The following is a 10,617-nucleotide window of genomic DNA, read 5'->3' on the forward strand; positions in this document are numbered from 1 at the left end:
TCATTGGCAGCCATGGCCAGGTTGGCGCTGGGGTCTTATAGACATCGTGGCCATCGACATGGACAAACTCGTTGTTGAGGTTGTGTTGGAGTGGTCTTCCTTGCGAGTCAAGCTGCTGCTCGACTCTCTCAAGGACAATCTCGTTTGCTTGGCACTGCGTGCGATTGATGTTCCAATTCTCGTGAGTGGCGCGTTCCTCCTTGGTTTTGCCATTTCGAGGGAGGCTGTTGACGTTTACGTTGAAGATTGCACCGCCACAGAACGGAGGGGGAAGAAGTAGTTCGGTGGTCATTTCGGCGATGATTTCCGTAGAGCCTTGGGACTCGGAGTTCAAATTCTTCTCCAGGATGGTCTGAAGGGACACTCTAGAGTGTCGGCCGACATGGAGCATGTTGATAGCCGGCGGAGGCTGGTCGGTGATCTAGTTAGTGGGAGGATGGATATCTCCAACCAGGTCGGTGAATCTGCCCCTTAGGTTATCCTGGTAAGCGGCGACGGCATTGGTGAACCCGAAGGGTAGGGCCGTAGCTCCTAGAGTTTCCCGAGCAGCCTCTGATAGATCTGGATCGAAGGGTGGTCGACGCTAAACTAGAGTGTCCAGAGCCGATTCAGCGATGGAGAGGCAATCGGCGAGCTTCGAACCAACCCGATCGATGGATGCGATCAGATCGTCATTGTTGATCTGCCTCCTCTAGGAGCGAGGAAGCGAGCGGTGAGTCGTCGATGAGGGCGACCTCAGAGGCGGTTCCGAGACCGGATCTGCAGCCGCAGGTGCGGGGGTGATCGGTGCAGAATTGATCTACACCGGCTCAAGGAGCTCTCCGACTCCGTCAGCGTTGATGATCCACGAGATGGATCTGACCGTGAAGATCTGGCTGGGCTGCGGGAGGGACGATGAGCAGAAAAAGCCATCTTGTTCGATAAGGAAATAGCACGCATACCCCTACCTGGCACGCCAACTATCGACAGAATATAGTCGGCAGTCCTCCGAGGGATATCCCACGAAGATAGATTGATCGGCAGAGAAGCGTGTGATCAAGAATAAGAAGACAACAGAGACACACGAGTTAGACAGGTTCAGGCCGCCAGTATGACGTAATACCCTACTCATATGGTCTGTTGGTTTGTATTAGCTATCGTATGATATTGCGTGAGTTTGGAGGGGGTCACTGCCCGCCTTATATAGTCCGGGGGACAGGGTTATAGGTCGGTTAGATCTGAGAGATAACCAGAAAGTAATAACAGATTATAGGAATCTTGGGATCATACGTATCCTAACAGATCTCGTAGTATCTTCAGAATATCTTCCCGGTGTCTTGCGGAAGGCGCCAAACAGAGTCGTGCCCCGCAAGGCTTCATCTTGTAGGCTGGGCCGTCCCTAGGGCGCAACCCATGTGGTCTGTCGTGGGTATCCGGAGTCATACCCCACATTCACTGAACTTGATGCTAAAATATTGAAAGTAAGGACTTACATAGTAAGCTCTTTTGCAAAAGATTATGCTATCCAACTAGCTCCACCAAATAAACCATGCATATCTTTGGAATCTTTATTTTTTTCTCCTATCGGGTAAGTCGTGCTGAGTACAATTGAGTACTCAGGGTTTTATCCCACCCTGTTGCAGGTGAAGTGCTATGTCTGCTGAAGGTGGTGACTAAGTGCCGGTGGGCTCAGCTATTCTGTATTTGCTTCTCATCTATGCTTTTGTTGGAGGGTGTCATCAGAGCTAGCAATATGATTTAAAATTATGATTTGGTAATCATTTCAAAGTTATGTTGTTTTAACCTATTGGATTTGAAATTGAACTTATATTAATTACTTGTGACTCTATTGTAATATTATTTTCGCTGCAAACCTTGTGTATGTGATCTGTATTTGCTTAATAAGTATGATCTTGGTTGTGAAATTGATTTATCGAGGTCTTCGTGATACTCGACGGACTACCGGATTTATATAAGTAATGGTATGCGCATGTCAACGTATTTAACGGGGACGATCATACTTAATCTTGCATAAATTAGACGGTACTGTCGTTGCAGACCATTAGCTAGTCAAGTATTAATCCATCCAAACATGCTCTATGCTGCAAGAATAACGGAAAATTGCTAGCGTGACGCTGAGTAACCGCAATTCGACGTTTCGAGCCTTTGCAGGTACCTGCGGTTAGTGACGATTTACTGACGAACACACCGATTAGGCTACATGTAGGCACTGTTAGTGATAATGCAGCAGCATCGATCAGGATAACCCATGGTGCCGCACCCTCTTTTCGCACGCGAAAACGTTAACCGGCACCCGGCACAAGCACACCACCACCATGGGTCGATGGCAACATGCACTGTGACTGATGGCGCCATGCAGCCAACCAATCCAAGCGAGGTGGTTAATGCCGACAGATCCTCCACTCCCACTCGTGCCCAGTGCGCCAATCGCCATAAACAATTGCGGAGCTTGTGCGACTGCTGCCAAATCGCCACATTCTGGGGCGAAAGTGAATGCAAGAGACGAGGCCCTTCATTCGCAAGAGAGGGGGTAAGGGAGAGACGGACGAGGCCCTTCGCACGCGACGAAATCACCCGCGCGCACCGCCGCACGCGACGCGAGCTTGCCAGCGTGGTGGATACATGTGGAAAGAAGATGAAGTTGCGAGAGCACCTAAAGAGATTTTATAAACTTTAGTTTTTTATGAAGTTATTTCACGATGAAGTTTGTAAAATAGAGTTTATGAAGCAGTCTCAAGTACCCACTCCTAAGGAAAACGAAGCACGGGCAGAGAGACGAGACATAGTGGCATACCGGGCAAGATAAAATGAGGCACATGACACATGCGTTGCAGTGAGGCAGAGAACGCAGGTTCATCAAACATATATGGTGTGTTTGGTTGGGTGTCTAACCTCTTATTTGGCTTTCTAGAGCTAAGATAAGCTTGTTTGGTTGGCTATAGATTAACTGTAGCCTAGCTTACTGGAGCCACTGTACGTCCCTTGGCCTGGCTTGAAAAGAACGTGAGGAGCGGCCGTTTTTGTAGAGCCGAGCCCCGGCTAGCGCTCGTGTCTAGTCGCCTCACTTCCCGCGAAGTTTGAGCGCGCAACTCCACCGCGTTCGTGCACCGACCATCCCTTCCCCCGGCGAGCTCCTGGTGCGTCCATCCTCGCCTGGTGCTTCCCCGGCCATCCGTGTCCGTCCTTGCCTGGTGTGTCCTCCCTAGGGTCTTGCATGGCAGGGGCGGAGGGAAGGCCTATGCGGCGGCGTGCCACCGGCACTAGCACGGGCGGCTCCGACCACCACCACCACCATACCCGTGGCGGTTCGCACTGCGCTAAGGAAGAAAGACCCCGTCTGCTCCAGCTACGCCCACTGCGTCCGAGCCTCGCACGGCGGCGGCCCCGCTGTGCCAGATCCTATCTGCTCCCGTTGTGCGGCGGCGGTCTCGCGCCGTCGCGCGGCGAGGGCCCAGCAGAGGTGCTGTGTCGCCGGCCATGGCGAGGGGGCAAAGGAGGAGCAGAGTTGCTCGGTCCTTCTCATTCCTTCCCCTGTACACCCACCACTTGTTCAACAGAATGTATGAAAGGCAAACAACTAGGAACCGAATTAGCTCGCTGAGAACAGGCTAAAGCTGTCCAGGCTTCAAGCTAGCCTGGTTAGAAATAGGCCAGGAAACCAAACACACGTTTGGTCTATAGGAACATACCGGGCCGGGCTGCCCTACATGCCTGTTTGCTTGATGCCCTCTCAGGCATAGTAGCACCAGCCAGATATGCATCGTGGTCCTGCATGTCCAAATTAAAACCAGACGCGAGCAGCTCTGGAGCCAGACAAAGATGCCTGAAGTAAACTAAAACAAACATGCTACATGCATGCAACCAATGGCGCTGCCCGGATAAGCCACACCACACGGCCGTATCACGTGGTTTGTATTTGTCGGGCCACCGTTGGGATAATCGCATCACTTGGCCTCCCTGTCCAACTACTCCTGGAATCATCATCATAGTTTTGTCACGCATCCTGCCACGACAAAGAGCGCGTCGTGGTAGGCGCCGTGCCGGCCGAGGATCTGCCCGGCGACGTGAGCAGCAAGGGCTACGGCGGCAAGCCAGCGCCGCCGAAGCAGCAGCAGCAACCTGATGTGGAGGCCGAGAGCGGGTGGTACCAGGAGGAGATCGGCGACGACCTCAAGCTGTGCTACGCTCTTAACAGGTGAAGCTTGACAGTTTCACACGCACGCAAACGTGATTCGATTCGTTTTTGCCTTGAATGGAGAGGTAGGCAAACCTGATTGATTTTGCTGCCGCAGCGTGCTGCACCGAGGGGCGAGCAAGTACCAGGAGATCGTGCTCCTCGACACGAAGCATTTTGGCAAGGTATGTTGCAGTTCAGTTAGATCGTGCGTGTGTGTGCGCGCGCGCGCGCGCGCAGCCACGTTTAACAACGTTGTCGGTAGCATTTCAGGCTTTGATAATCGATGGGAAGATGCAGAGCACGGAGATGGACGAGTTCATCTACCACGAGTCCTTGATACACCCACCTTTGCTCTTCCATCCAAAGTAAGCATGCGGTACCACCACTACCACTCACTCACTCACTCAGATAGGTAGTGATTCTTTTAACAGATTGTCAGCCAGGTAATTTTTGCTTGCGCTTCTATATTTTTCACCATTTGAAAGTTCAAATCAAGCATCGAATTTCTGCACTAGTAGTAATTCTTGGCCGTGCAACTTTTAACTTCGGAAAGCGATTTCAATTTGCTGGACTGATCACTCTTTGTATTCCGATAGACCAGCATTTTGGACAACAACTGATTAACATCATGCGCTGATCCTTTGCCGCTGTCTCTTCAGCCCGGAGACAGTGTTCATCATGGGAGGCGGCGAGGGCTCTGCGGCAAGGGAGGTCCTGAGGCACAAGACCGTTCAAAGGGTGGTCATGTGCGACATAGATCAGGTACACAACCGAATCACAGGTCACAACATGTTGTGGGGAACAAAGTAAACACGCCGTTTATTTTGGAATTACCTCATGGTGTGGCGTATCCGCGTATGCTTGATCAGGAGGTAGTGGACTTCTGCCGAACGTACCTGACGGTGAACCGCCAAGCGTTCAGCAGCGAAAAGCTCTGCCTCATCATCAATGACGCCAGGTGTGTATGTATCTCATTTTCCGTTTGCAGCTTGTTAATTGCTTCTCTGAAAGAAGAAAGATGTGAGAATTTGCAGATTTGTTCCTAAAGATGATATTGGACAGGTATCACAACAGTTTGTATTAAGCCTAGCATAAAATCTGCATTATGCATGCAGGGCTGAGCTGGAGAAGAGCAAGGAGAAGTTTGACGTGATAGTAGGAGACCTGGCAGATCCAGTGGAAGGAGGCCCCTGCTATCAGCTGTACACCACATTGAACAATAGCGTTCATCAGTCGTAAGTAGCGTACATATGTTCACTTAATCAGGCACCGAATTGGCTATTACACCTGTGCAGTGTGCACTGTCAATGTGTAATGTGCTCTCCTGATTTGCATTGTTGATACAGGCTGCTGAATGAGACCCATGTATACACCGAGGATGATGCCAGGTTCATCTACGGGCATGGAAGGGCATGTCGCGCTGTCAGTTCATAGCTAGTGGCTGCTAGTTGCAAGCCAGCTCATTATCTAAAATAAGTTGCAAGCCAGCTACTCTATCGGTCCCTAAAAAACTTATATGTTTTAGTTTTGTCTAAGTCAAACTATCTAAAGTTTGATCAATCTGTACATTAGAATACTAATTTTTATATTACCGAATAAGAATCATTAGATTTGTGTTTGTCATAGACATATTTCTATAGTATACCTATTTGGTGTCATAAATGTTAGCAAATTTCTTTCTAAATTTGATTAAAGTAAAAATAATTTGACTTAGAACAAAACTAAAACATTAAGTTTTTTAGGACGGTGGGAGTAGGAAAGAGACGATAAATATAGACTAATTGTGACAAAAAGCTGTCCGCGTTACCGTTATCCATTCCTACCCCTACCAGATTTTCTTTAGAAATAAATACCGCTACGAGAAATCCGATACTGAAAAGTGAAAACTAAACAAAAAATGCAACCAGCAGCACAAGTTCAGGGAGATTGGACTACACAGTACCATACATTACACTTCTTTCAAATATTTTTCACTAAAAGATAAGTCTATGCATAATTCGAATGCTGGTTATATTCTCTTTGTTGCACGATTTGCTGTTTGATTTCTCGAAGTGCCAAACTTATAGTGGCAAATGACGGCCTGTTTGAAGGTTCTGCATCCCACGTCCGGCAGATGAGATCAGTGAGGCCAGTAGGACATGCATCACGTTCTCGGAGTTTTGGCCTTAATGTTCCATTTGCAACGTTCAGCGCAATCTGTGAAACAACATTACAAACTTATTAGCATGTCAGCTACTTACTTATGAACAAAGTATCAGCCGGTATAGCACAACTTTTCAATCAAGAAAGTTGAGAATGCAGCTAGGCTCTGCCAAGTAAAATTCAAGCATCATGTCATGAATGCTGAACAATTTATAGGCACTGTCTCCATGTTCTACAGGAGTACAGATGATCTGTAGGTAGGATGTGAATTCACCTTGCTAGGTCCATAGCTTGTTTCAATGTATGGATGCTCTGCAGTTATCAGCTCATTCAGCATGATGCCGAAGCTGTAGACGTCGCATTTCTCCGTGTACGGTTCACAGCGAATCACCTCAGGAGCCATGTACACATAGGTCCCTAACAAAAATGTTGAAAAACTTTGGGAGAAAAAATTAGTAAGAACTCGGGCTTCGCACATGCATGTTTGTGCACTGTGATCTCGTACCCGTCTCGCCGGTGAGCGCCTCCTTCCCGTCCGGCAAGAACCTGGCGTGGCCGAAGTCCGTGACCCGCGCGCGCAGGTCAGCATCCAGGAGCACGTTGCTGGGCTTGAGGTCGCGGTGCACGACCCTGGGCGTCTGCTCGTGGAGGTGCCACATGGCCAGCGCGATCTCCAGCGCCCTGCTCACCCTGTCCACCAGCGGCGGCGGCGGCGGTGACGAAGACGCCCGCGGGCGGCGCTTCCGTCCCCCGTGCAGCCACTCCCCCAGCGTGGCCCCGCTCAGCAGCTCGGTCACCAGGAAGCAGCTGTCGGGCGGGCGCAGGCACGCGCCCAGCAGGCGCAGCACGTGCGGGTGCCGCTGGCGCGACAGCACGTCGGCCTCCTGCGCGAAGAAGGCCTCGCCGCTGGGGTTGGAGCGGAAGAACTCCGGGCGCACCCACTTCACCGCCACGTCCAGCCCCCGCCATGTCGCCCGGTGGATGTCCGCCGTCGTGCCCCGGCCTATCACCTCGTGCAGCTCGATCTGTTCCATCCATGGCCGGATCACGCACTGGTCAGTCACAATGGTTTGCTTGCTGCGAGTTAGTTGGTGATTGGTCGCTAGTTACCTCGTCCGGCGCCACGGACCAGCCGTGCTGCACCGCTAGGTCGCGCGTGGCGGCCAGGTACGGATCGTCGCAGGGCGGCGCCTCCGCTGGGTAGTCTTCGTCCGCGTCGTCGGTGTCGACATTCGTCGCGGGCTCGGCTTCGGCGTCGCCGTGCGGCGACTGCTGCGGCGCGCCGTCGGATATTAGGTGCAGGAAGCCGTGCTCCTGGGCGACCTCGAGGCAGAACCTGAGGTACTCCTGCGTGCTCTCCAACCGGGCCTCGTACGTCTCCTTGAGATCCCTCTGCCTCTCGAGCTCCTCCATCAGCTTCGCGACCTGCTTGGCAATGCATCACAGCGCACCTTGTGTTGTCTGTGATTCGAAACCACAGCACGAAACAACTGCGAAACTACATACAGATCATTTCATCAGGCCCTGATTGATGCCGGATGCGTGCGTGCCGTACCTGCTCGCTGGAACGGTGGTTCTGTGAGGGCGGCGTGGAGAAGAACCCGGAGAGGCGGCCGCGGAGGCCGCGGTGCTGATCTTCCCCGCTCATCGGTGTCGCTGGCACGAGCGATCGGAGTTCAAAGTTCAAACCGTGTTATGTGTTTTCTGTTGAGCCGGTTGAGTGTTCCCAGCACAGGCTTAACAAACAGATAAGGGATCGAGTTGGCAATAGCATGCCAATTCTTTAGTGAAGCTCTTTCTGCAGGAACAAAGCAATTCGCGTAGCATAGCACGTCGCGGCGGCCAGCCGACCAATGGATGGGCAAACGGACAAGAGCCGTGGCGATTCCACCTATGCCGTTTGGTTGACATATTTGGCAGGTTTCAGGCGACTGCGTCGGCTGCTTCCTCGGTCGCTCTCAAGTGTTCTTTCGTAGTGCCGGCTTGTAACTTTGGGTTGCTTCCCTTGTTGGCGTAATCCTTGGATTACTGTTTAAATTTGTAATTTAATAACTCTACTTCCTCTTAATGAAATGTACGACCGAGAAAAAATTAAATGGATCCAAAGATAAAAAATTGTATCAAGAATATGGTATTCTTGTCCTCAACCCTCTGTCTCTGTTTTTTATCAAAAAAATATTAAGATTCTTTTTTAACTTAGGGTCATCCAAAATAAGCAAATGAAAAATAATAATTGAACTACTCTCCGATCCTAATTAGTGAGGGATAAGGTGGTCTTTTATCAGACATTTCATTTTGTCTGTCGCTTTGATCTCGAGCTGGCTCGGCTCGGCTCGTTAAGATAACGAGCTAGCTCGGCTCGGCTTGTTATCCTAACGAGTCAGAAAGCCAGCTCGGCTCGGCTCGTTAAAAGCTCGAGCTGGCTCGTTAAGCTCGTAAGCCAGGTATAAAAAAATACACAAAATATAATATTTGCATTTATCTAAAGTTTGAGAATAATAATAATATAAAAGAAATGCATCTAAACCAGTTATCAGTCAATTTATAGGGTCTAGACCAGTTACTAGTCAATTGTAAAGTGCAAGACATGAGTAATACAAAAATTAATATAAGTTTTGATACTTTTTTTTCTGGAAGCTTGGCTCGTTTAGCTCACGAGCTGGCTCGAGTTGGCTCGTTATAGCTAACGAGCTAAAATCTTGGCTCGGCTCGGCTCGTTATCATAACGAGCCGAGCCGAGCCGAGCGAGCTAACGAGCTTCGAGTTTTTCGTCCAGCCTTATCTCTTATACACCTTCCATCAAGAAATGATAGTCGTATTTGGCTAGAAGCCTTGAAGAAATGTCAAAGTTTACAAATTTTGATCAACAATTAGTCAAATTATATACAAGTTTAGAGCATAAAACTTAGATCAATAGATTTGTATTCAAAACAACTCTGAGATAATATTATTTTTTAATAATTTTTTTTTTGAGCAACAATAAATAACTATAGTATATATAAGAGAAATCGAGGTTCTACATGAGGGATGCTTGTGTTCTGCTCCTAATTGCTACTCGTGGACCTGCCACCTCGGCTGGAATGACTTTGGTGGTCGGTGACCATTGGGCCGAGTTCTTGAGTTGGGCCGGACCACCCCTGGTTTTCTACGTCGACAACACAGGTTGTGCGTACTTCGTTTAAGAAATCTGTTATAGGTTGCCAGAGCATCTCCAAGAATTTTCTAAACCTCCTCCTAATTCTTATTTTTTAAAGATGAGGAAAAACATCTCTTCAACAGCTTCTAATCTTGACTCCTAAAATTTAGACGCTTCGAAAAAAACCGAGTCAATCCGCGACTCCGCGTATCCTTCCCTCGGCGACGACGGGCTGTGGCATGGAGCGCGGACTTCCTCCGCTGGGAGCGTGCCACCACCGCGCCGCTGCACGCCTCACGCGCCGTGGGCATGGTGGAGTGCCCGGACCTGTTCCCGGTGCTTGAGCGCGGTGATAACGCCGAGCTCGACGCGTCGGCGAGCGGCGACGGGGTGCGGCACGTGCTGAAGCTCAGCGTGATGGACACGCTCCAGGACTACTACATGGTGGGGCGGTACGACGACGTGGCCGACGCGTTCGTGCCGGCGGAGCCCGAGCGCGGCGACGACGTGCGCGCCTGGCGGCGGCTGGACTACGGCCACGTGTACGCGTCCAAGACCTTCTTCGACGCGCGCCACGGCCGCCGCGTGCTGTGGACGTGGGCCAATGAGTCTGACAGCCAGGCCGGGCTGGTCCGGCGTTCAGGCACCCCGCCGGCACGCTTGCTTGCTTCCTTGCTTCCTTGCTTGCTCCGATCAGTCTCTGACGTACTCACTCACTGCTCACTGTGCGAGCGTACGTAGATGTTTCTACATGTTGTTTATTAGAAACCCTTGAAGATGACCTTTTTTTCTGTCTCAAATTAGGGGAACTCTTGGAGATGCACTTACTACTTAAAAACCACGTAGACGTTTCGTCCAAAAAAAATTGGTGTACGTGCCTCCGAGTATATTGCCGTGGCTACGTCAAATTCCTAGAAAATTCCAAGTATATCCGTATCCGTATCGAACTGCAGTCCAAACCAGGCCCAACCTTCCTCGGCTCCCTACCAAAAAGCTGGCCGTCAAATTCCGAGTAGTATATCCGTATCCGTATCGAACTGCAGGCCCAACCTTCCTCGGCTCCCTACCAAAAAAACCTGGCGCGCGTGTAGATGAGATTACGTCTGCTGTTGATACAAAAAATGGTGATCTTTTCTTCGTGGATGGACCTAGTGGCACCATG

General features: G+C 50.3%; 2 protein-coding genes across 3 annotated transcripts; one reads left to right on the forward strand and one right to left on the reverse strand.

The window, feature by feature from the left end:
• The first annotated feature begins 4,129 nt into the window (after positions 1-4,129).
• LOC136546321 (thermospermine synthase ACAULIS5-like) lies at positions 4,130-5,796 on the forward strand. Of its 2 annotated transcripts, none has more exons than XM_066538298.1 (7): positions 4,130-4,195; positions 4,293-4,359; positions 4,448-4,542; positions 4,837-4,939; positions 5,047-5,135; positions 5,293-5,412; positions 5,524-5,796. In XM_066538298.1, exons 3-7 carry the CDS (start codon positions 4,469-4,471, stop codon positions 5,609-5,611), a joined length of 474 nt encoding a protein of 157 aa, XP_066394395.1. In that variant the 5' UTR covers positions 4,130-4,195; positions 4,293-4,359; positions 4,448-4,468; the 3' UTR covers positions 5,612-5,796. The 2 variants fall into 2 exon arrangements, with proteins under 2 accessions (XP_066394395.1, XP_066394396.1); XM_066538299.1 differs by having other exon boundaries at positions 4,148-4,195; positions 4,440-4,542.
• Positions 5,797-6,018: 222 nt separating this feature from the next.
• Positions 6,019-8,185, reverse strand: LOC136546322 (serine/threonine-protein kinase 52-like). The gene is made up of 5 exons (XM_066538300.1): positions 7,875-8,185; positions 7,430-7,744; positions 6,825-7,344; positions 6,594-6,736; positions 6,019-6,373 (listed from the first exon to the last, which is right to left on the reverse strand). The coding sequence occupies exons 1-5, from the start codon at positions 7,965-7,967 to the stop codon at positions 6,164-6,166; spliced, it is 1,281 nt and encodes a 426-aa protein (XP_066394397.1). The 5' UTR covers positions 7,968-8,185; the 3' UTR covers positions 6,019-6,163.
• Positions 8,186-10,617: the final 2,432 nt, after the last annotated feature.

This window comes from Miscanthus floridulus, chromosome 3 (assembly GCF_019320115.1).
Source record: "Miscanthus floridulus cultivar M001 chromosome 3, ASM1932011v1, whole genome shotgun sequence".
In the NCBI taxonomy this organism is placed as follows: Eukaryota; Viridiplantae; Streptophyta; class Magnoliopsida; order Poales; family Poaceae; genus Miscanthus; species Miscanthus floridulus.

Bases quoted from the DNA above. Each gene is read 5' to 3' on its own strand.
- LOC136546322 (XM_066538300.1), bottom strand. From the start codon at position 7,967: ATGAGCGGGGAAGATCAGCACCGCGGCCTCCGCGGCCGCCTCTCCGGG. The intron at 7,745-7,874 runs GTACGGCACGCA...ATTGCCAAGCAG, and splicing joins ACCACCGTTCCAGCGAGCAG to GTCGCGAAGCTGATGGAGGA. The intron at 6,737-6,824 runs GTACGAGATCAC...CATTTTTGTTAG, and splicing joins GGCGCTCACCGGCGAGACGG to GGACCTATGTGTACATGGCT.
- LOC136546321 (XM_066538298.1), top strand. From the start codon at position 4,469: ATGCAGAGCACGGAGATGGACGAGTTCATCTACCACGAGTCCTTGATA. The intron at 4,940-5,046 runs GTACACAACCGA...ATGCTTGATCAG, and splicing joins TCATGTGCGACATAGATCAG to GAGGTAGTGGACTTCTGCCG. The intron at 5,136-5,292 runs GTGTGTATGTAT...TTATGCATGCAG, and splicing joins CTCATCATCAATGACGCCAG to GGCTGAGCTGGAGAAGAGCA.